The sequence below is a fragment of the Crinia signifera genome, chromosome 4, assembly GCF_055691185.1.
Source record: "Crinia signifera chromosome 4, ASM5569118v1, whole genome shotgun sequence".
Taxonomy (NCBI): domain Eukaryota; kingdom Metazoa; phylum Chordata; class Amphibia; order Anura; family Myobatrachidae; genus Crinia; species Crinia signifera.
This window is the reverse complement of record NC_139220.1, coordinates 14,947,817-14,973,522: the sequence shown is the minus strand read 5'-3', so window position 1 is coordinate 14,973,522 and position 25,706 is coordinate 14,947,817. Positions and strand designations below refer to the sequence as shown.

Below are 25,706 nucleotides of genomic sequence, written 5' to 3'. Positions count from 1 at the left end.
CTTTAGAGACACAGGTTGCCCAGGTCTGACTGGCTCCTTTCTCCACTCTTTGCATTGCTTCGTACATCTCCGCCAGTGTGATTTATTTGAGCCATCTAGACATGTCATTAACGCACAATGTGGGGCGACCGTCGCACTCTCAGACTTTGTAAATGTCACAGCGTCTTATATTATTTGTTCTTCATATGCAATTAGGGAAGTTTTAAAACTCTGTACACGTGCCTGTTACACAGTATACCGCAGGGCCTGATAACCTCTGTCGTGCGTGTTTTCTTTGCCCAGAAATCTGCCGTGCGGAGAAAGTGCGCAGCCTGCAAAATCTTGGTACACCTAGCCTGTATGGATCAACTAGAGAAGGTAAGACGTCGCCACCTACAGGCTGCATCATGTAAAGATTTTTTTATTTTTTTTTACTTCTGAATTTTTTTTGAATTCTGTAAGAAATTGATCTCATAACTAACGTTATAAGTAGTTTATAAAAGTTAGGTGTTGAGAGAAGGCAAAATATTAAGGAAATCATCATAATTTGCAATTTTACAATAACATGCAGAATAAGGGGTAAATGTCCTAAGATGGGAGTTCTACTGAAAAATGGGATGTTGCCCATATATCAACCAGTCAGAGTCTATGGCCCTGATTCAGGTTCGCAAAGGCAAATTCCTTCTCAAATGGACAAAACCATGTGCACTGCAGGTGGGGCAGATGCAACATGTGCAGCGAGAGTTAGATTTGGGTGAGTTATTTTGTTTCTGTGCAGGGAAAATACTGACTGATTTATTTCTACACTGCAATATAGATCTGACTTTGAAGTAAAACCCCACCCAAATCTAACTCTCTCTGCACAAGTAACATCTGCCCCACCTGCAGTGCACATGGTTTTGTCCATTTGAGAAGGAATTTGCCTTTGCGAGTGAACCCGAATAAGGGCCTATCTTTTATCTTCTAGAAGGTGCTAATAAATAAGTAGAATCTGATCCCATCTTCTATAGAACTCCAATCTTAGTAAATTGACCCCTTATTGTTTGGCAAATGATTCTGAACATGTGATTTATTTTTAAGAGGAGCGTGGTGGATACTCAAAGGAAAAAGTATTTTTTACGTAGATGTTTGACTTTAATCCGATGACCTAATTATCCTTTTTTTCTGTATATACGTCAGATTAATTTTAGATGCAAGCCAACTTTCCGCGATGGGACGTCCCGGACGCCCAGGGAGGTAAGTTGTGTGTGGCGGTTGGGTAACTCAACACGGATTCTGTCAAGAACTTCATGAAACTCCGGAGAACCCTGAGGGCCCCAGGCATACATCAAGGCCTAGCTATCATTTTACTGTGAACATGAGGAATTATGCCCCCAAAAAACAATAAAAACACCCAAAAATCTGAATCTGTGTAGACTTGAGTCATATAACGTCCTCCTTATGTGTTAATTAATGAGGAAACCTACACAAGCCTGGGGAGAATATACAAACCCCACACACATTTAGGACCTTGGTCGGATTCAAACTCATGGCCCAAGTACTGAGATGCAGCAATGATAACCGCTGTGCTACCTGAATGGTCTAGCTTCTTGGTTCAACGTTATGTTGCTTGGACAGAGAAGGCCTCTTCACCCAAATTGCCCCACAAAAGGCTTAATCATTAAATCCTTATATACTTCAGATGAAATTCACCCAAATACAAGCTCTGCTTAATTACTATATAAATTCAGTTTTTCTCGCTGCCATCGTTTAATGTGCTCTTGCAGTCTTTTATTAATTTTTAGTGGCAGGGCCGGCGTTAGGATTCCCAGCACCCTAGGCAAGACTTCAATCTACTGCATCCTTAGCAGCTTAGGTTTATCTGTCCCAGCCACATCGTCCCTCCTTCACTTCTGTATTTTGCTGCATTTTCCCACCCTAAGGTACAAGCCTGACCCACGCTCTAATGATTTCTTCTCAGGTCAGACATTTTTCTTGTTGTTCTAACCAGCAGAATCTGGTGAGGCATCATTGGGTACATCGACGGCGGCAGGAGGGAAAGTGCAAGCATTGCGGCAAGGTAAGGAGACGTCTTCCCACCATTTTATGATGCATGGGCATCCGTGTTCCTTGTGTATTTCTCATTAGCTCAAAGTGACTGAAAGTTGTGATATTAGTAGGGCCATATGATGCGTACTTGGTTTCTAGACCATTCTATGCATCTTTTACCTCATGGATAGATCATAAAATGGCCGGTTTGTGTCTAGACCATTCCATGGGCGGAATGTAATGCAGACTGAGTTCGGTGGCTGTGCGGGTTGCCGGCCAAACTTGGACAGTTTTTTAATGGGGGCAATCACTTACAAGGAATGGTTTTGCCTTGTTATTGATTGTCCCTTTAAAAAAAGTCCTAGTTTGGCCAGCATCCCCCACTGCCACCGAACTAGGTTGGCATTAGATCTTGCCTCATACTGTATCTCATCTTCCTCATGGATAGGTCATAAGATGGCTGGTTTGTATCTAGGCCAATCCATACTACTTTTATTTGAACTTTTTATACCTCTTTTTGGAGTCCGATTGGGAACTGTAAAGTTTGGGCCGAAGCACAGTGTCAAAATTGACACCCAAAAAAGTAAAGAACTCATGTCGATCTTTATGTGTGTCAACTTTTTCATGTTGGCCTAATTTTCCTCGTGGGTTGCCCACAAGATGGCTGACTAGTATCTAAGCAATGTCATATTTCATTTTCATCATGGATTGGCCACAAGATTGTTTTTTTTTTAAATCATTCCACAGATTCTTTATGCACCTTGATGTCTGGCTTTGTCACTTCAGGACATATACATTTATTTAAGTCACTGAAAGATGTATTTTTCTCAAAAATGAAGACAATAAATAACATGGCCTCGGGTATATGCACCAATTAAAAAGCAGTGAAATAAAATCAATGTATAGAGAAAAAAATGTGTATTTATCTTGCACAATTAGTTGACATCAAGACTAGCCAAACATCAAGTGACATCCCTACTCTCCAAATGTAAGGCTATATTTTACATGTGTGAGTGACACTGCTCTCCAAATATAAGGCTATATATTACATGTGTGACACCACTACTCTCCAAATATAGCCTTATATTTTAAACTAGGTGATTCATCGCGCCATACGGGCGCTCTTCACACCATCGTAACTGTGCCCCCCTAACCTGTGAACGCATTTATTGCGTGGGTGAGGGTTGGGTGCAAGGATGCTATGGGTGGGTGTAGGTGATTTGGGGTGGTGTGGGTGGGGGAGTGGTGGGTTTGGGGTTAATGTGGGTGGGGGAGTTGTAGGGGCTGGGTTGGGGCATGTGGGTGGTTTGGTTCGGTGCGTGGACGCATGTGGGTGGTGGAGGTGTGGGTGTGTTGATTTTTCTTCCTTGCAGCCGCCCGTGAGTGGATGTATAAGTGTTGACATCCGCTTGTTTGGTGGTGCAGGGATGTATGGGGGGGCGTGTATTTGGCCGGGAGGTGTTAACATGCTCGCTAGGCAGAGAATCTAGGTAGCCTTGTGAGCAGGTTTGAATTAGCCCCTTTGTTCTTGTAAAAACACAAATGCAATCATTTGTTAATTTTGTAAGATCTTAGTCGGTAAGATGGTAAATGACAGTGTCTGGGGCAGGGATGGTACTGGGGGATGAAGGAGGTGCCGGGGACACTGCCGGGGGATTTTGGGGTGTAGGGGGGGGGGGGTGCGGCTGGGGGATTGAGGGCTGCGGACAGTGGTGGAAGATCGGGGGGAGGAGGTGCGGGTGGTGTTGCTGTAGGGCAGGGCTGGGCAATTGCGCCCCTCCAGATGTTGATGAACTACACATACCAGCATGCCTTGCATCAGTTTCAGCACATGGCCACATAGCAAAACTAATGCAAAGCATCCTGGGATGTGTAGTTCATCAGCATCTGGAGGGCCGCAATTGCCCAGCCCTGCTGTAGGGGGACTGAGGGCAGGTGGTGATGTTGTAGGGGATTGTTTGGAGATCGTGGGGGGAGGGTGGTTTTGGTGCAACTGGTGATGCTGGTGGGGGGCTGAGGGCTGGGGAGATCTTGGCGGGGGGTGCGACTTAAGGGCTGTGGACAGAGGTGGGGGTGTTTGGGGGGGTGCGTGGTACGGGAGTGGATGGTGAGGAGTGATTGGGGAGGTGCTGGTGAAAGTTTATGAAGAATGGGGGGATGCAGTAAGATCTGTTCTGGGGGGGGGGGGGCTTGTGATGCTGGCGGGGGACTAAGGGCTGTGGACCCTGGGGGATATTTTGGAAGGGTGGTGTGGCTGGTTATGGTGCCAGGGGTTTGCGGACTCGGAACAGTGTCTGGAGTTGGGGGTACAGGGGGTGGGTGGCTGGTCATGCTGCCAGTGGACTGAGGGCTGGTGACACCGGGGACGGATAGGGGGGTGGCAAAGGGGGCATTGTGCCCCCCTTAGGTGCCCAAGCTGTCGTCCCTGCATGGTGGGGATAGGTGCCAACTGACCCCATGTACGCCTCTGCTGTGGGACTGCTGGAGACGGGAGGTAGTAGGTGGGGGGAATACAGGTGCCAGGAGCAGCCTATCTGGAAGTTGGATGTCGGCTGTCACGGAGAGCCGGGGAGCAGCCGATGTGGGCAGGGGGCGGCAGGTTGCCGGGCAGGATGGGGCCTGATTGTCAAATGCTTGGTGTTGGCACACGCAGATCCCTGCGGGGTGAAGGTGCCTGACCCGCATAGGCCCATAATTTTTTATTGTTTTGGTGGCCTCTGCGCCTCCCTGCTGTACCCCCACTGGCTCCAACACCCCCCTAGAAGTAAAGGCTAGATCCGCCAGTAGGTGTGTGGGGGGGGGATGGTGATGGCGCCGGTGTATGTGTTTGATGGGGTGTGTGGGAGGGGGGAGATAGCGGCTCACGTGGGGGGGGGGATCCTCCTGTCACCCCGGGCACCGTGTAATGTATACAGACATGGTAGCATTGCAGGTGATGTGGGTCCACTTCTGTGATTCACGGATCCAGGCCATGAGCACCGCCCCCTCCCTGCTCCCAGAAAAAGGCAGGAGCCTATTCGTGGGCAGCCGGTGGTGCATACAGGCCGCATATGCACAGGCAGTGGTGTTATCAAGCTGGGGGCGGGGGCGTGTTATCATTGTGTATATTACACTGGGTTGGGGACGGAATAATGCTAAGGCAGTCTGTCAATAAGCCTGTGTGTATAACGCTGGGCGGGGGCTGTACTTCCGCCCAGCGTTATACACACAGGTGATTGACAGATCTGGCTAAATATATGAGATATTTTACATGAGTGACATCACTACTTTCCAAATATAAGGAAATATTTAACATGAGTGACATCACTACTCTCCAAATATAAGGAAATATTTAACATGAGTGACATCACTACTCTCCAAATATAAGGAAATATTGAACATGAGTGACATCACTACTCTCCAAATATAAGGAAATATTGAACATGAGTGACATCACTACTCTCCAAATATAAGGAAATATTTAACATGAGTGACATCACTACTCTCCAAATATAAGGAAATATTTAACATGCGTGACATCACTACTCTACAAATGTAAGGATTTGTTTTACAGAATATTTCATATACCTTATTTGTTTACTGTCTATTAGGCAACTGTTTATTATGTGAGTTACTGCTTGTTTAAAAGAAAACAATTCATATTTAAAGTAAACTTTTTTCTATCCTTAAAATATAAAAATAAGTAAATTAACCGCCTGTATTATAATTCCCGCTGTTCTAAGTCGGGCGAAGGAAGCTTTGATAAGAATTAATGAGATGCCTGAATTCATTGTGGTTCGATGTGTTCTATCCTGTGCTCATTCTGTCACTGAATTCTGCGGGATCTTTGTGGGATTAGGAAACTCGATGGAGAAGCAGGAGCTGTCATGTCCTCCTTTAACTGCGTACTGGGCTGTCCTTGCCATCCTCATCATCACGCCTACACCACGGTGGCAGGGTTCTGTGTCCTATCACATGTGACATTCCCAAGGCCTACAAGAAACTTGTGCACTTGTGTCCGACCCGCCCGTCACTCGTTATATACTCACGTCCTAACCAGCTGGGTCACATGACGCCAAACCTCAAAATTGAATAGCGAGGCCCACGGGCGAACGTCAGTCAGTAAAGATCCCAGTTTGATTTAAGAGACAAAGTTATTAAAATAATTTTCAGGCTTCTTAGATGTAACTGTAAAGAAACCTTTACATTTAGTGGGCTATTTGGTTGCGATTTATACCGTTTACCTGTATATTGTATATAGCTTAGGGGTGTATTTACCAATCCTTGGATGTAAATAAAGTGGTTGGAGTTAAAGTACCAGCCAATCAGCTGGCACTTTATCTCTGCTCGCTTGGGGGGGTATTCAATGTGGGATTCCGACTGTCGGGACAGTTGGAATCCCAGGCCGTTTTCGGCCAGCTCGCCTGCAACTCGACAGGCGGAATCCAATGTTGCGCCTGTTGAGTGGCGAAAAGGGGGCGTGTCCGTGAAAACTGCTGTGGATTGTCGAGAATCACCGATGAATTCGACAACCGATACAACTGGTTTCAAAGTCGGATTTTGACGAAATCCGCCTTCAATTGGAGTTTGGTGCCCCCCCCTCACCCCCGCCTTAACAAAAAACAGGCTTAGCGATAACAGACAGGACCTGTCCTATGCCCTATTGCAGGAACTCTGCAGCAGCATTGGGAGCAGCAGTCACACTTGGATCCCACTATGAACTACACAGGTGCTAATGTACATGCAGGTGCCCCTCCTAGGCTTGGAGCCCAGAAGCAGGCGAATCTATTGTCTTTGGGAGTTACGCCCCAATGTTGACCGCTGCCTGCTAAAACAAGAGAGGTCACGGACATGTGCAAAATTATAACAGATCCCTCAACTGTTGCTATCTAAAAGACCGCTGCGCTTATCTCCCTTATAACCGGAATACCCCCACATGTGACTCCGCCTGGGCTGGGTAGTAAGTTTTCTGCGAGTCTGCTTTGGATGTTTCTGGAGCTTTTTGTTTTCTTTATAAGTGAAAATGTGTTAATAGCAGTTTATTAAGATAGATCAGACTCATTAGTGCGTACTTAGCGTTATGATTAGCGGTTTTAGCTGCAGTGAGCGGAAGCATTAGATTTAGTAGGCAGATAAGTCATTTTCTTAAAAGCTTTATTATTTTTCCGCATATTTTTTTTTGGCCATAATTAACATAATTCCATTTTTTTATTGCTTTTAAGTGTTTTTTAGTTTAAGTGTAATTGTTTTCTGTCTTCTGGAAACACTGAGCCACATTATCTTGCTAACAAATACATTTAATTTGTTATTCTGTACCAGGAAATGAATTTACCCTGGTGGGAGAGGATAAAAGTCCTTGTTTGGTTTAGTTTTAGGTGATCAGCCCCAGGAAACAAGAAACAGAAATGTTTTACTGCGCCATACTTGCATCCTGTCCTGGAATATGTTGGAGACTCGCACATTACCTGGGAGTCCTCCTTGCGCAGGGAACCGTACCGGATTGCACTTACTTCTCCAGTAGACAGCAGCTTGATGGCGCGATTCGCTATGAAAACATCAACGCACCCGCACCCCTGTATAGTGATGTCACAATGCTATATGCCACTCGGCCTCACCCCTCTGTGATCTCCACGAGAGGGTGCTCAAAAGTCGGAAACGATGACCTGCACGCTGCTTAGTTCATTTACGAACCAGGAAACGGACAACGTGCGCCTACTGTATATTTTGTAAGCCTAGATTTGGCATTTTATATATGTAGGTATGCTTTACAGGAGGTCACATAGCCATTTTAATTCCGAAACCATCTTTCTTTGGTCTGTCGGAAATTGATTGTAATCCTGAATTTTTAACGGGACACAATTTGAACCTTCTATATCCACCTAATCTGCCTTTTCTGGGAGAATTTTGCTCAATAAAAAAGAAAAAAATCTCCAGACACTTAGGGCTAAATTGACTAAGATGGGAGATGGGATGTTTCCCATAGCAACCAATCTGATTGGACATCGTCATGACAGTTACAGGTTATCACCTCGCTCCTCTTGTGCAGAGAGGCGTCTGAGAGTAGGCCGCACATTGCTGTATGGTAGATATTGGGAAGTCTGATCTCAGGTGTCCACACAGCCAGGAGGAAGGGAGTCCCTGTATGAAAACCACAGAGGAGGAGGGACCTGATTTCCTGGAAGGTAAGTATACTCAGGAGGCGGGGTTAGGGAGAGGACAGCCCCCATCAGGGGTGTGGTCACATAGGAGCATTAATACGCCAGTGTGCAGATGGATCTTTTTTAGCGCTAAGGATGTGGCTGGTTTAAATACGCACTGATGACAATGACGCGTATCATGCCAGACATTCTGATAGGAGTGTGCCATTTCACATTTCAGTTCCGTGCACTCAATGCCGGAGCAATTACAATGACTTGAGTTCGAGGCATCGCCCCCAAAGATGTCACACGTTCTGCCATAGAACGTACTGAATGTGAAATTGAAAAAATAGACACGACAAGGCTAAACTGTATTCTGCCCCAGAAAGGAGCTTCTGCGAAACGCGTCTCGCCGTTATCTTGTAACGCTTGTCTTTGTCTCATACCCGCAGGGTTTTCAGCAGAAGTTTTCATTCCACAGTAAGGAGATTGTGGCTATCAGCTGTTCATGGTGCAAGCAGGCGGTAAGACCCGATTTATTGATGATCTTTCATGCTGTAGATGTTACAGAACCCTAAAATGAAATGTCGGGGACTTATATCTCGGGATTCACGGAATAACATTAGCACAGCTCTTTTGCACTTTTTTTTAATTCAGAAATGATCTTATTTTTAGGGTGGTCCGGCCAATTCCAGGCGGTGTGTTTATTTCAGTCACATTGCCTACAGGAGAGTGTGTCCTGCACAGAATGACTAGGCCCGAGCCTGTATTTGTGTGTTTATTTCAGTCACATTGCCTACACAAGAGCGTGTCCTGCGCAATATGACTAGGCCCGAGCCTGTATTGTATGTTTATTTCAGTCACATTGCCTACACGAGAGCATGTCCTGCGCAGTATGACTAGGCCCGAGCCTGTATTGTATGTTTATTTCAGTCACATTGCCTACACGAGAGCGTGTCCTGCACAGAATGACTAGGCCCGAGCCTGTATTTGTGTGTTTATTTCAGTCACATTGCCTACACAAGAGCGTGTCCTGCGCAGTATGACTAGGCCCGAGCCTGTATTGTATGTTTATTTCAGTCACATTGCCTACACGAGAGCATGTCCTGCGCAGTATGACTAGGCCCGAGCCTGTATTGTATGTTTATTTCAGTCACATTGCCTACACGAGAGCGTGTCCTGCACAGAATGACTAGGCCCGAGCCTGCATTGTGTGTTTATTTCAGTCACATTGCCTACACGAGAGCATGTCCTGCACAGAATGACTAGGCCCAAGCCTGTATTGTGTGTTTATTTCAGTCACATTGCCTACAGGAGAGCGTGTCCTGCGCAGTATGACTAGGCCCGAGCCTGTATTGTGTGTTTATTTCAGTCACATTGCCTACAAAAGAGCGTGTTCTGCACAATATGACTAGGCCCAAGCCTGTATTGTGTTTATTTCAGTCACATTGCCTACACGAGAGCGTGTCCTGCACAGAATGACTAGGCCCGAGCCTGTATTGTGTGTTTATTTCAGTCACATTGCCTACATGGGAGTGTGTCCTGCGCAGTATTACTAGGCCCGAGCCTGTATTGTGTGTTTATTTCGGTCACATTGCCTACAGGAGAGCGTGTCCTGTGCAGTATGACTAGGCCCGAGCCTGTATTGTGTGTTTATTTCGGTCACATTGCCTACAGGAGAGCGTGTCCTGCACAGAATGACTAGGCCAGAGCCTGTATTGTATGAGACACAATTAGCATCATTCCCTGTGCATGGACGGCATCTATGTTCCAGACGGTACACAAGGGGAGAGAGCGTTGTAACCAGGAATTACTGCGGGCCATGCTGGGTAATGATAGTCTCAGTGTGTTCTCCAGTTAGCTATTAGTCATGGAAAGCCTACTGTACTGTATACCCACACAGCCCTCGTCTGCTGTAATTAGAGTGCTTCGTGTGTTTCTGTGTTCAGTAAATCCCCCATTGTGCACAGTCAGTGCAGAGCTGCGAGATCTAAATATAGCGGCTGCAGGGGCTGGTTAAGTACAGACACGAGATGCTGGCAGCTTATAATGTAGGGTCCAGATTTCCTTCTATTAGTCCTAACGTCATGTGCAGCTGCTTCTTCCAAACCCGCTTCCTTCTGCTTTCCATGCCCGTTATGTAATATAGCTTCTCGCAGCAGTGGAGGCCTCCGGGTGCTAAGCTACAGTCAATGGCCTGGTTTGGTGTTGCAGGCAATTAGGTCGCATTGCACGCTGGGAAATGAATGGTTATCTCTGCCTTTATTCAGGGTTCCACATATCTGTCTGATTGTGAAAGTGACGGCCATTGCTATCAGCGTGCACTCGCCCTAGCCTTGATGTTGGAGGGTATCTGGACGACACCAAAAGTTAGACATGCGTAATACCCCTTTTACACCAAAACACCGGGTCGCACCCGGGTGTTTGGACCCAGCTTCAACCCGGGTGCGACCCGGCGTTTGTTACCTTTTATGTCTGCGGCGGTTCCTGATGACATTATCTCTAAGTGCTGGGATCGCCATGCCGAGCCCCGGACCGCCGCGCTGGGGACAAATTGAGCTGCTGGGCTGCCCCCAGCCTTCATGCACCCCGCAGCCTCCGTCTGCGAGGTGAATGGTTGCCGCACACATTCACCTCCTCCCTGCCTCCGCTGCTGTCTGCGTCCAACCTGCGGTCGCTGCGGTCCGGAGGTCGGGCTTCCCTCATTGATGTAAACGGGAGCTGCGGATGACCCGGCGTACCCGTTTACACTGCCCTCTACCCAGGTCCTGCCCGTGAAGTCTCATGCAAAGGGACACGGGTTGACCCATTTACACAGCCGCTGACCCGGGTTTAAAAGGGGTATTAGTTAGACTTTGACAAAAGTTAGACATGTATTAGTTATACTTTGACAAAAGTTAGACATGCGTTAGACTTTGACAAACGCATGACAAAAGTTTGACAAAAAGTTAGACTTTGACAAAAGTTAGACTTTGACAATAGTTAGACATGCGTTAGACTTTGACAAAAGTTAGACTTTGACAAAAGTTAGACTTTGACAAAAGTTAGACTTTGACAATAGTTAGACATGCGTTAGACTTTGTCAAAAGTTAGACTTTGACAAAAGTTAGACATGCGTTAGACTTTGACAAAAGTTAGACTTTGACAAAAGTTAGACTTTGACAAAAGTTAGACATGCGTTAGACTGACAAAAGTTAGTCATGCATTAGTTAGACTTTGACAAAAGTTAGACACACGTTAGACATTGACAAATGTTAGACATGCATAAGTTAGACTTTGACATATGTTTGACATGCATTAGATTGACAGTGACCATTGATGGTCAGTGATCAACCCAATATAGGGCCCGATTCAAGTCTGCATGCAGGGCTGTGAATTTGCAGCCCTTCCGATTATCGGACGACTATGCCCGGTACGCTGTGCGCAGGCGTGAACCGTCCGTACTAATGGAACTAGCTATGGCTATAGTCTTTGCTGTCCGTAGGCAAGGCGATTGACACATTGCAGCCATATTGGGGTGGCAACCTAGCGTTTTCTGGGAGTGAGTCAGATAATGCAGGTGTTCCCCGGCGGTTGGGAGCGCGGCTGATGTCATCAGCGACCTCCTACTCCCCACTACCTGCACAGAGGGGAATATGGTAACCATAATACTATACAAAAATCTCAGCTGCCTCTGACCCCTGACCTCTGACCCGCACATTTCTGTCTTCCAGTTCCACAACAAGGTCACCTGTTTCCTGCTGCACCACATAGAGGAGCCATGTTCCCTGGGGGCTCATGCTGCGGTTATCGTCCCTCCAAGCTGGATCATTAAGGTGAAGAAACCTCAGGTAACTGCATGTTACTCTTTGTCTGTGAGGGTCTATTCACCTACACCTGGCCCCTCTGCCCCGACCTTGCCCAGGACAGCACCCGTATGTATGACCTGAGTGTCACGAAATACGCATGATTCCCCTGGGGCTAACCCCATAACCCCCTTCTTTGTCCCGGTCATGTGACCCCCATTAGTGTTGCATTGTGGGTAAACATTCCCTCGTCTGATGCCTTGTACTTAATACGTCATTCCTTTGTCGCCAGTCCCTCACGTCCCGTATGACCCCGGGGACACTGCATCATGTTACAGTTTGTGTGATCACAAGCATGTCTTGAGCTTGACATGTTACGCACCATAGGAGGTTTATCACAGCTTGGAGAGAGATAAAAGTGGCAGAGATAAAGAGGTCTATTAAAGGTGCTTAAGGGAAGTCAAGCACTAGACGATGTAGTAGAACAGGGGTGACCAAACCGGTCCTCAAGATCTACCAACAGTCCATGTTTTCCGGGCAACCTGTGGATCTATAGAATGTATCAGTTAGGAATACAGCACATTTGAATATGTGACAGTTGGTAATGACAACACCTGTGCACCTGCTAGGTGGTCTGGGTAATGTGACAGTTAGTAATGAGTGCACCTATGCACCAGCTAGGGCATTGGTCAGGGAACTCGGTCCTCATTACCCCACACAGTGCATGTTTTGCTGGTAACCCAGCAGGTGCACAGGTGTACTAATTACTCACAGACACATTTTATAAGATCCGCAGGTGGAGTTAATTGTTTCACTTGTGATTCTGTGAGGAGACCTGCAAAACATACACTGCGTGGGGTAATGAGGACCGAGTTCCCTGACCACTGAGCTAGGGAGTCTGGGAAATGTGACAGTTAGTAATGACTACAGCTGTGCGCCAGCTAGGTGGTCTGGGAATTGTTGCAGTTAGTAATGACTGCACCTGCGCACCAGCTAGGTGGTCTGGGAAATGTGATAGTTAGTAATGGCTACACCTGTGCTCCAGCTAGGTGGTCTGGGAAATGTGACCATTAGTAATGACTGCACCTGTGCACCAGCTAGGAGGTGGTCTGGGAAATGTGACAGTTAGTAATGACTGCACCTGTGCACCAGCTAGGAGGTGGTCTGGGAAATGTGACAGTTAGTAATGACTGTACCTGTGCACCAGCTAGGTGGTCTGGGAAATGTGACAGTTAGTAATGACTGCACCTGTGCACCAGCTAGGAGATCTGGGAAATGTGACCGTTAGTAATGACTGCACCTGTGCACCAGCTAGGGGGTCTGGGAAATGTGACCATTAGTAATGACTGCACCTGTGCACCAGCTAGGGGGTCTGGGAAATGTGACAGTTAGTAATGACTGCACCTGTGCACCAGCTAGGAGGTCTGGGAAATGTGACCGTTAGTAATGACTGCACCTGTGCACCAGCTAGGGGTCTGGGAAATGTGACCGTTAGTAATGACTGCACCTGTGCACCAGCTAGGGGGTCTGGGAAATGTGACAGTTAGTAATGTCTGCACCTGTGCACCAGCTAGGAGGTCTGGGAAATGTGACCGTTAGTAATGACTGCACCTGTGCACCAGCTAGGAGGTGGTCTGGGAAATGTGACAGTTAGTAATGACTGCACCTGTGCACCCGCGAGCTGATCCGGAAAAGGTTGACTGTTGGTAGATCTTGAGGACTGGTTTGACCAGCCCTGTAATAAACAATATGCACAACGATCGCTAATGATATTTTCTTGCATATCGTCTAGTGTGTGCGCTCCCGCAGATTGTTAGTCATGTCCTCTGTACATGCAGCAACCCCCCGCCATTATTTGTCGCACCTGGCATCGGCATGTGTGTATGCACTTACAGACGCCAGCACCTAGGCTGGTTCCCGCTGCGAACGAGATAACGTCATATGTGTACCAGGAGAGAGTTAAAGTGGATGGAGATAAAGTACCAGCAACCAATCAGTTCCTAGCTGCCATGTAACAGGCTGTGTTTAAAAATGTTAGTTAGGGGCTGTGCGGGTGGTATTTTATCTCCAAGGCTTAGCAAATAGACACCAAGTCAGTTTCTAACTGTTATATTTCAAACGCAGCCTGTAACATGACAGTTAGGAGCCAATTGGTTGGTACTTTATTATTCTCCGAGGCTTTCTACATCTGCTCCAATGTTGCTCCAAGCTTTGATAAATCTCCTCCCCATGTTCACTGCCTCCCTCAAGCTGTACCGCACTCACATATACATGTACAGTGCGTCTGTATAGCCCGGCAGGCGCTGGCCAGTGTCCCATCCTTACACATTAATCCCACAGTATAAAGCGTTCACAGTGCGCCTTCCTTACAGCGCTCCACATCGTACAGAAACGCACCCCGCAGTTATCACAGTATATTATACTCTAACGCCGTTTACTGTCTGTTGTGAGATGCTGATGGAGGGATGAGGGCAGTGCAGTCTTAACGCATATAGGAAATAGAATATTTTTTTATCATTTATTTGAATTTATATAACAAATGTGAGCGACACTGGGACTTCTAGCGGATATTTTACACAGAGATGTTGGCACTCAAAGGGTAAAGGAATGAATGTATAAATGTGCGCTCCTTGTAGGACTGCTAAGCTTATATATAGGGTGTCCGTAATGAGGATGTGGATCCAAAGCTTTCTGTTCTGTATACAGCCCTTGTTTTTGTCTCTGGTTCTTATAATCTCCAGTCAGAGCTCTCTCTGGAGGGTGGTGGATCATGTAAGGGACTATAGTCAGTAGGTCAACAGGTACCTTAGGTGTACTGGTTCAAAAGGTCAACGTGACGGTCGACACACAGTCAATGCACTCTTTGGTGTTTTGCTGAATTCACCATCCATGTCAGTAACTACTACCATCAGTCACCTTGTGGCGCGCGGAGCTGGCTTGTTTTTACTAATTTGCGTCATATACGGTGAAATAATAAAAACAACAACCTTTTTTGTGTTGACTGTTTTCATGTTGACGTTTATACACAGTTGACCTTTTGTACCTTTTTGCTCTGTCAACCTTTTATACCATTTTATGACATTTTCAGTCCCCCAGTGTAACCAGGTAAAAACAGAACCGCCCATCCCTAATTCTAAGGGCTCGCAGTTTTACAAACAGACCATTGTATGGCATTTTGCCGTCTATGTAGGGAAAACTGTATTCCGCAGTTGGTTTGGGCTCCCAGTAGCACCGGCAAGTCCCCGCAAAGTGCCTGTCTGGAAAACAAAAATTTTCTCTCCCCTAAAGAAAGATGCCCTTTACATGGGCCTAGCTGGCCTAGATGGGGAATGTCCTGTAGCTAAGACTATTATCTTCTCTGCGGAATTCACAGACAGACAGACAGGGCCTTATTCAGACTTGTTCACTAGTGCAATCAGGTCTGAATTAGGCCCATAGTGTATTGTTGCCGGGCAGCAGCTGCAGCATCAAGCAGTTGTGCGAGATTCCAAGTGATCACATTGCGCACATCGGAGACAGAGAGCCAGAGAGTTACACACTCCCAGCGCACGGCTGTCTGGGGACCATCGCGCTAATCATCAGGCGATGCTCTCAGTCCCAGCGCTAATCACACGGATAATGGCCTTTAATTGCATTAATATATATTTTCACACTCTGAGTAAAGTGTTCTTCATTATATATTTATAACGTGGAACGTCTGAGGTACGAGTCGGTATTCAGTCCACAAGCGGAGAGCGTAATCCTGGATCTCTTCGTAAATTTTGTACTAGGACCCCTGGAAATGTCCTTGTTTCTCATACCGCTTTCACACTGCCGTGAAAACCGGACGGTATTTAAAACGGGTCTGAGCCTTCACATTGCAGTAGATTACCGTTTTAAATACCGTTTAAGTACCATTCACATCAGTCATCCCGTTTAATCCCCTGAGCACATTTCAAGGCAGAATGCAGGGGACAGCCTATCACAGGTCTGTAATCTGTTGTTTTTACTGTTTTAGAGCCATTCTCACTGCAGAAAAAACGGCTCTGAAACGTGTAGGACTCTGCTTTTTAAACGTTTTGAAATACCGGTTATCTTTAGCCGGTAAATCAACTCTGGCGCTTTCCCGCTGCAGCCTTAAACGTGTTGAAATGTGAAAAAAAAACAGCAATATACCGTTTTACAAGTGCGGTGTGAAAGGGGTATCAGTCTGTAGCAAATTCACAGTAAAAACATAAACCAGTTTTGTAGATTGAGTTCAACTCTATCTGATGTCCTTCTTCGTACCTCATAATTTAGCTAGAAAGAAGAAACCTCTAAGGTGTCTCCGATCTCTGAGCACCCTGTGCGGGAAGCAGATGGGCAGCTGACGTCCGGGCAGCTGCTGCCCCCCCCCCCCCGCACCCACCAGGTGATTGCCCAACGTTTCCCTTGGGCGAATCCGCCGGCCCCCTGCCTCACGCCCCCTGTCCACACTGTTGTGTGCGACTGCCTGGCGAGTAATCTATTCTCCGTGGCCGTTTGCACACAGCGGCTGCCCATGCGCATAAATAGCTATGCCCATGCGTAGTCATGAAAAAATTGGTCCCCCATGCGAATGCGCGATTAAACCAGAATAAGGTCCCAAAATGTAGGATAGATAGATAGCTTTTGACCCTGGGGAGGATGCACATTATATTCCAGCTCCACCTGGTGGCCACATTTATATTCCCTTTACTGTAAATTAGGGTTGGGAATACCTAGGTATTGTTTTTTTTTTTTATTATTCCCATCATGCACTAAAGCAGGAGTAGATTACAAGAGGCGCTCCAACAGCTGTGGAACTACACATCCCAGCATTCACTATCCGAGTCTTAGCATGCCCTAACAGCAAAACTATGGCAGGGCATGCTGGGATGTGTAGTTCCACAACAGTTGGAACGTTGTCTTCTTCTTTCTGACCTGTTCTCATTAAATTAAATTCCCCCAAACTACCAGACATTGGCAATCAATAATAATGGTGAAACAACATGTAGCGATGCTCTGCGGATGTGAGCTTGTGATACGCATTCGCACTTGAGACCTATTGAAAACATACGAAATAAATAATATGAGACAGACGACGTTTCCGCGGAATACGATTCATCTCGCTAAGTGGTGTCTTGGCCTCAAATGACGATAAAGCCGTGGGGATATTATGGAGCTTTGGGATTGTGTGCAGTGGCGTAACTATAAATTTTGCTCCCCCCTGACAAAATGTTTGTGCCCCCCGCCCCCCCAGGACTAACGGAGAAGCTAAAGCAGGATAGAGAGACCAGCAGACACTGCTGCTTCCCTTGGCTCCAACGCATCCCAGGCCACCCTAGCACGCCCATCCGCACCCATCCTGTACACAGTAGCCAATAGCCGGCTCTGTGTACAGTCAATTGAATCAGTGGGGGGATTTGTCGTCTCTGCCATGGCCCCACCCGCGCTGCGACTGACTCGCCTCCGGTGCTCAGTCAGTGGGCAGTGGCAGGCAGCAGCATGTCAGTGCATCGAGCGGGTGCTGGTGCCCACACAGACCCTGCTGCCACTTGCTCCCCCAAGCGGCAGCTGGGGCTGCCTTACAGTAGTTACGCCACTGATTGTGTGGCCTGAAGATGGGGGTCAGTCTTCCTGCATGTCTGCGTCACTGAGTGTCCTGCTTGTGTGTGAGTTGTGTGCATGTGTTGGTGTACAACCAAGCTGTATGCTGGTCACTAATATTAAAGGCACGGTACACCTAATTTACAATCTGATCCAATAGGAAAAGACACATATAACCCATATAGCTCTAGTCTAGTGGGGTGCGTTAAAAGTCTACTGTTCAGCACAACCCTGCACAATGGATTTATGATTTAGTTTTAGCACTAGACCCCATAGAGATTACCTGACCAATGAATTGATATGTCAGGATCCAAGTTATATAGATGAGTTTTAATGTGGCATATATCATATACAGGGGTAGATGTATCAAATCTTGAAGAGAGATTTAGTACCAACCAATCAGCTTCTTTTATTTTTCAAACACAGCCTGTAACAGACACTGATTGGTTTGTTACTTTCGCCATGATTTGATACATTTCCCCCTGTAAATGATACACGCCACATGAAACACTTAATAGTTTTAGCTTCCTGGATTCGTACGTGATGTATAGCATCTGGATATGAAATAACTGCTCAGACGTTCTACAGTCTTTAATTGTATAACTCCTAAAAGTACATTATAGCACAGCAGCGCCATCTTGTGGTAGAAGTGGGTCAGAGCAAGCACATAGATTTCTCCTGTTTCATTTGTATTTGCTTTGCAGTGGTTCATGCTTTAATACTCTTACTATGCGGTAAACTCAGATTTCAGCAGTAAACCGTTAATACAGTTCCTGTTACAGAAAATAAGCTCAAATCAGCACATATTCTGTTACAGGAGATTGTTGCTTAGTGGGATAAGGACAGTGGCAAACATCTGTGATTCTATCTTTTACACTTCCCTTATTATTACATAAGCCCTTTGTGAAATGTGGAGACCAAGTATAAAAAAAAAAGGGTGGGCGTGGCTTTGGGCACCATTCGTATCAGCAAGTGGGTGGGGTTGGCAGATGATGTCATCACCTGCTATGTGCACACCTACTTTTCAGGCCAATGAAAAAGGGTTACAGGAGTTTAAACTGCTCTTGGGGATTACTGGAGATCACTTGATAACCGGGGGTCTCCTACTACATTCCTAGAAAGCACAAAACTCTGCTGACACACCATTTGTGGGTGTTATGTGTTATCTTTTCTTATTGGATCACTTCACAATTTGAGGTTTGCCTAATTACATGTAGCATTATTATTCACTTGAAGTTATTACCTCATGAGCTGACTCTCTGGGGATCTCAGTTCTTCCTATTGCACTTTATAATTTTACATATTACGGGGTTTTTCATCTTTATATACCCAGAAAATTGGAATATGTTTTATGGTCACGGAACATACTGAAAGCGGTAAGGTAAAGGTGGACTGATTTATGAAAAGGGCTGCAAACCGGTGGCGTGACCCACAGCAGCCAATCAGATGTCTTCATTTTCCAATCTGCACTGAGCTCTGAGTGGCTGCCGTGGAAAAGAACATAATTTGCCCGTTTTCTTAAATGTCCATTTTGGCCTACCTGAGGAACAGCTCCGGGAAGACGAAGTTCTCTCACCTGTTTTATTTTGACCTTATGCAGACCAACGCGAAGAACTCCAGCAGACGGAAGAAGCGGACGTCGTTTAAACGGAAAGCCAGCAAAAAAGGCTTTGAGGTAAAGGCCACCTGGGCTGCTGCCTAGGGCCCATATTTACAGGAGCCAGGAGTGGAAAGTTCCTAAGACTAATATAATTGGTGTAATAATCATACATGCGTAACAGCAATCGGTGGGAGTCTGTAATGTCAGGGATCTTATATTTAATATTGTACAGGAGATAATGATACAGGTTTGCACAGTGCTTGACGATGTAACTATTGGGTGATTTCTACGCTCAGAACACTATCCCTGACTCTGAGGTGAGAATACAATAAGAAAGTAACTGCACCTGGGACAAACCACACTGCAGCGCATGGGGTGTAAATACATATCTTATGTCTGCATGCAGGGTAAATAATGGCTGGTTTTGCATGCAAGTTCCGGCTGGGCCGGTCCATTTCCCCCCTTTCCCCAGCTGGGCCACCCAGACGGTAGGAAGGGATATTCCAGGCCTTTTTTCAATCCCGGAATTTGGGATTGAAAGACGCTCAATCCTGGGATGGGAATATGGATTGCTGTAGGAAAAGTAGGGTGCAGGGAACAGTGAGGGAGGGTGGGAGTAGGGAGTAATGTGGGAGTACGGAGCAATGTGGGAGTAGGGAGCAGTGAGGAAGGGTGAAAGTAGGGAACAATATGGGAGTAGGGAGCAGTGAGAACCCTGTCTGTCACAGCTTCTGTCACAAATTGTGCTAGTAGTAAAGGTGCCCATACACATAGTAAGATTTATCTGCAGATCTGTCTGGTTGGAACAAAAACATGGTGATGGATGAGTGACAGTTTGGCAGTTTTCCAGCATTTCCAAGCAAATGGTCAACTGTCATTTGCTCTCATCCATGTTCTTGTTCCAAACAGACAGATCTGCAGATAAATCGATATATCATGGTGAATATGACAGTGCCGCTTTTCCTACCCCCACAGGACATTAAAGGCCGTGCCTTTGTGATAAAACCCATCTCTTCCCCCCTCATGAAACCTTTGCTGGTCTTTGTGAACCCCAAAAGTGGCGGGAACCAGGTAAGAGGAGAGCGATGTGTGGCTGGTGTCCTCTGCACCCCTGGATCCCGATGTCTAACCACCATTTATCTTCCCGCAGGGCACAAAAGTGATGCAAATGTTTATGTGGTTTCTGAACCCCCGGCAGGTCTTTGACCTCTCTCAGGAAGGGCCGCGGGAGGCGTAAGTGACACGGCCACCTATTTCCAGAAACGTCCGTAAATCCTTATATATATATATATATAAGAGTGAATAATAACATTTAGGAATACAGAGATTCACGTTATCTGAGAGAAAGTTTTGATCATCAGGGAAGATAATTTCCTACACACAGCAGACTTCCTGTCAGTGATCCCACTTAAGGTCACTGCAACCATATGCTCGCCAGTCTGTGGTGACTGATAACAGAGAGCAATGCCTCAGTGCACAGGCATTGCTACTCTAAAGCTGAGGTTCTTTTTTTTTTTTTTATTTCACCAAAAATATTTGTAACTGTAGGTGGCTGTACTATTGCTGATGTGCTAACTGCGACGTGTAGCCTGAGACAATTTACGCTGGTGTAGGTCATAAGTAAGATGTCAGTTACCTCAGCCAACAGGAGTGCACCTCTGAGAGTCCCGTGTTAAGCAATAATATGATTAGAATATTGACATATCCCTGGTGGTCTATTGGAGAACTTCTGTGTCCAGCGGCTCCTGCTGTGTCTGGCAGTGTGAATCACTATCTCCCCCAGTATCTAACCCTAACCTAGACTTCCCTAGCCTAACCCCAACCATACCCCTAGTTCCTAGCACTCCCCCTAGTGACTAATGATAACACTCCCCCTGTCTAACCCTAACCTTCCCAGCCTTAGCCTAACTCTGATCCTACTCCTAGTGCCTAACCTTAACCTTCTCACCCCTAGTCTAAACTTAACCCTACTCCTAGTGCCTAGCACTCCACCTAGCGCTAACAGTCTCACCCTAGTGCCCAACCTTCCCCCTACTGTCTAACCTTAACTTCCATCCCATCGCCTAACTCCAACCCTACCCCTAGTGCCTAGCACTCCACCTAGCGCTAACCCTAAGTCTCCCCCTAGTGCCCAACCTTCCTCCTACTGTCTAACCTTAACTTCCCACCCATCGCCTAACTCCAACCCTACTCTTAGTGCTTAACCCTAACCTTACTCCTAGTGTAGGGGTAAGGTTACTGTTAGGGTTAGTATTAGAGTTACCGCTAGGGGTATGGTTACTGTTAGAGTTAGTATTAGAGTTACCGCTAGGGGTAAGGTTACTGTTACCGCTAGGGGAAAGGTTACTGTTAGGGTTAGTATTAGAGTTACCGCTAGGGGTAAGGTTACTGTTAGAGTTAGTATTAGAGTTACCGCTAGGGGTAAGGTTACTGTTAGGGTTAGTATTAGCGTTTCCGTTAGGGGTATGGTTACTGTTAGGGTTAGTAGTTACCGCTAAGGGGAGAGGTTACTGTTAGGGTTAGTATTAGAGTTACCGCTAGGGGTAAGGTTACTGTTAGAGTTAGTATTAGAGTTACCGCTAGGGGTAAGGTTACTGTTAGGGTTAGTATTAGAGTTACCGCTAGGGGTAAGGTTACTGTTAGGGTTAGTATGAGAGTTACCGCTAGGGGTAAGGTTACTGTTAGGGTTAGTATGAGAGTTACCGCTAGGGGTAAGGTTACTGTTAGGGTTAGTATGAGAGTTACCGCTAGGGGTAAGGTTACTGTTAGAGTTAGTATTAGAGTTACCGCTAGGGGTAAGGTTACTGTTAGAGTTAGTATTAGAGTTACCGCTAGGGGAAAGGTTACTGTTAGAGTTAGTATTAGAGTTACCGCTAGGGGTAAGGTTACTGTTAGGGTTAGTATTAGAGTTATAGCTAGGGGTAAGGGTACTGTTAGGGTTAGTATTAGAGTTATAGCTAGGGGTAAGGGTACTGTTAGGGTTAGTATTAGAGTTATAGCTAGGGGTAAGGTTACTGTTAGGGTTAGTATTAGAGTTATAGCTAGGGGTAAGGTTACTGTTAGGGTTAGTATGAGTGTTACCGCTAGGGGTAAGGTTACTGTTAGGGTTAGTATTAGAGTTACCGCTAGGGGTAAGGTTACTGTTAGAGTAAGTATTAGAGTTACCGCTAGGGGTAAGGTTACTGTTAGAGTTAGTATTAGAGTTACCGCTAGGGGTAAGGTTACTGTTAGGGTTAGTATTAGAGTTATAGCTAGGGGTAAGGTTACTGTTAGGGTTAGTATTAGAGTTATAGCTAGGGGTAAGGTTACTGTTAGGGTTAGTATTAGAGTTATAGCTAGGGGTAAGGTTACTGTTAGGGTTAGTATGAGAGTTACCGCTAGGGGTAAGGTTACTGTTAGGGTTAGTATTAGAGTTACCGCTAGGGGTAAGGTTACTGTTAGGGTTAGTATTAGCGTTACCGCTAGGGGTATGGTTACTGTTAGGGTTAGTATTAGAGTTACCGCTAGGGGTAAGGTTACTGTTAGGGTTAGTATTAGAGTTACCTCTAGGGGTAAGGTTACTGTTAGGGTTAGTATTAGCGTTTCCGCTAGGGGTAAGGTTACTGTTAGGGTTAGTATTACAGTTATCGCTAGGGGTAAGGTTACTGTTAGGTTTAGTATTAGAGTTACCTCTAGGGGTAAGTTTACTGTTAGGGTTAGTATTAGCGTTTCCGCTAGGGGTATGGTTACTGTTAGGGTTAGTATTAGAGTTACCGCTAAGGGTAAGGTTACTGTTAGGGTTAGTATTAGAGTTACCGCTAGGGGTATGGTTACTGTTAGAGTTAGTATTAGAGTTACCGCTAGGGGTAAGGTTACTGTTAGGGTTAGTATTAGAGTTATAGCTAGGGGTAAGGTTACTGTTAGGGTTAGTATTAGAGTTACCGCTAGGGGTAAGGTTACTGTTACCGCTAGGGGAAAGGTTACTGTTAGGGTTAGTATTAGAGTTACCGCTAGGGGTAAGGTTACTGTTAGAGTTAGTGTTAGAGTTACCGCTAGGGGTAAGGTTACTGTTAGAGTTAGTATTAGAGTTACCGCTAGGGGTAAGGTTACTGTTAGGGTTAGTATTAGAGTTATAGCTAGGGGTAAGGTTACTGTTAGGGTTAGTATTAGAGTTATAGCTAGGGGTAAGGTTACTGTTAGGGTTAGTATTAGAGTTATAGCTAGGGGTAAGGTTACTGTTAGGGTTAGTATGAGAGTTACCGCTAGGGGTAAGGTTACTGTTAGGGTTAGTATTAGAGTTACCGCTAGGGGTAAGGTTACTGTTAGAGTAAGTATTAGAGTTACCGCTAGGGGTAAGGTTACTGTTAGAGTTAGTATTAGAGTTACCGCTAGGGGTAAGGTTACTGTTAGGGTTAGTATTAGAGTTATAGCTAGGGGTAAGGTTACTGTTAGGGTTAGTATTAGAGTTATAGCTAGGGGTAAGGTTACTGTTAGGGTTAGTATTAGAGTTATAGCTAGGGGTAAGGTTACTGTTAGGGTTAGTATGAGAGTTACCGCTAGGGGTAAGGTTACTGTTAGGGTTAGTATTAGAGTTACCTCTAGGGGTAAGGTTACTGTTAGGGTTAGTATTAGCGTTTCCGCTAGGGGTAAGGTTACTGTTAGGGTTAGTATTACAGTTATCGCTAGGGGTAAGGTTACTGTTAGGTTTAGTATTAGAGTTACCTCTAGGGGTAAGTTTACTGTTAGGGTTAGTATTAGCGTTTCCGCTAGGGGTATGGTTACTGTTAGGGTTAGTATTAGAGTTACCGCTAAGGGTAAGGTTACTGTTAGGGTTAGTATTAGAGTTACCGCTAGGGGTATGGTTACTGTTAGAGTTAGTATTAGAGTTACCGCTAGGGGTAAGGTTACTGTTAGGGTTAGTATTAGAGTTATAGCTAGGGGTAAGGTTACTGTTAGGGTTAGTATTAGAGTTACCGCTAGGGGTAAGGTTACTGTTAGGGTTAGTATTAGTTACAGCTAGGGGTAAGGTTACTGTTAGAGTTAGTATTAGAGTTACCGCTAGGTGTAAGGTTACTGTTAGGGTTAGTATTAGAGTTATAGCTAGGGGAAAGGTTACTGTTAGGGTTAGTATTAGAGTTACCGCTAGGGGTAAGGTTACTATTAGGGTTAGTATTAGAGTTACCGCTAGGGGTAAGGTTACGGTTAGAGTTAGTATTAGAGTTACCGCTAGGGGTAAGGTTACTGTTAGAGTTAGTATTACAGTTACCGCTAGGGGTAAGGCTACTGTTAGGGTTAGTATTAGAGTTACCGCTAGGGGTAAGGTTACTGTTAGGGTTACTATGAGAATTACCGCTAGGGGTAAGGTTACTGTTAGGGTTAGTATTAGAGTTACCGCTAGGGGTAAGTTTACTGCTAGGGTTAGTATTAGTTACCGCTAGGGGTAAGGTTACTGTTAGAGTTAGTATTAGAGTTACCGCTAGGGGTAAGGTTACTGTTAGAGTTAGTATTAGAGTTACCGCTAGGGGTAAGGTTACTGTTAGAGTTAGTATTAGAGTTACCGCTAGGGGTAAGGTTACTGTTAGAGTTAGTATTAGAGTTACCACTAGGGGTAAGGCTACTGTTAGGGTTTGTTTTAGAGTTACCGCTAGGGGTAAGGTTACTGTTAGGGTTAGTATTAGAGTTACCGCTAGGGGTAAGGTTACTGTTAGAGTTAGTATTAGAGTTACCGCTAGGGGTAAGGTTACTGTTAGAGTTAGTATTAGAGTTACCTCTAGGGGTAAGGTTACTGTTAGGGTTAGTAGTACAGTTACCGCTAGGGGTAAGGCTACTATTAGAGTTAGTATTAGAGTTACCTCTAGGGGTAAGTTTACTGTTAGGGTTAGTATTAGCATTTCCGCTAGGGGTATGGTTGCTGTTAGGGTAAGTATTAGAGTTACCGCTAGGGGTATGGTTACTGTTAGGGTTAGTATTAGAGTTACCGCTAGGGGTATGGTTACTGTTAGCGTTAGTATTGGAGTTACCGCTAGGGGTAAGGCTACTGTTAGGGTTAGTATTAGAGTTACCGCTAGGGGTAAGGTTACTGTTAGGGTTAGTATGAGAATTACCGCTAAGGGTAAGGTTACTGTTAGGGTTAGTATTAGAGTTACCGCTAGGGGTAAGGTTACTGTTAGGGTTAGTATTAGAGTTACCGCTAGGGGTTAGGTTACTGTTAGGGTTAGTATTAGAGTTACCACTAGGGGTAAGGTTACTGTTAGGGTTAGTATTAGAGTTACCACTAGGGGTAAAGCTACTGTTAGGGTTTGTATTAGAGTTACCGCTAGGGGTAAGGTTACTGTTAGAGTTAGTATTACAGTTACCGCTAGGGGTAAGGTTACTGTTAGGGCTAGTATGAGAGTTACCGCTAGGGGTAAGGTTACTGTTAGGGTTAGTATGAGAGTTACCGCTAGGGGTAAGGTTACTGTTAGGGTTAGTATGAGAGTTACCGCTAGGGGTAAGGTTACTGTTAGGGTTAGTATGAGAGTTACCGCTAGGGGTAAGGTTACTGTTAGGGTTAGTATGAGAGTTACCGCTAGGGGTAAGGTTAATGTTAGGGTTAGTATTAGAGTTACCGCTAGGGGTAAGGTTACTGTTAGG

The 25,706-nt window shown here is 45.7% G+C and overlaps 1 protein-coding gene across 7 annotated transcripts in view; it reads left to right on the top strand.

Moving 5' to 3' along the window:
• Window positions 1-25,706, top strand: part of DGKI (diacylglycerol kinase iota) — a 214,671-nt gene that overhangs the window by 82,731 nt on the left and 106,234 nt on the right. For 2 of the 7 annotated variants that reach the window (XM_083181182.1, XM_083181185.1), the window contains exons 4-11: window positions 283-357; window positions 1,159-1,215; window positions 1,973-2,038; window positions 8,576-8,647; window positions 11,837-11,953; window positions 19,095-19,169; window positions 20,070-20,165; window positions 20,245-20,327. In XM_083181182.1, coding sequence (XP_083037308.1) covers window positions 283-357; window positions 1,159-1,215; window positions 1,973-2,038; window positions 8,576-8,647; window positions 11,837-11,953; window positions 19,095-19,169; window positions 20,070-20,165; window positions 20,245-20,327 — 641 coding nt within the window. Of the gene's footprint in view, window positions 1-282; window positions 358-1,158; window positions 1,216-1,939; window positions 2,039-8,575; window positions 8,648-11,836; window positions 11,954-19,094; window positions 19,170-20,069; window positions 20,166-20,244; window positions 20,328-25,706 lie in introns of all 7 variants that reach the window. The other 5 variants (XM_083181181.1, XM_083181184.1, XM_083181179.1 and 2 more) reach the window with 3 other exon arrangements.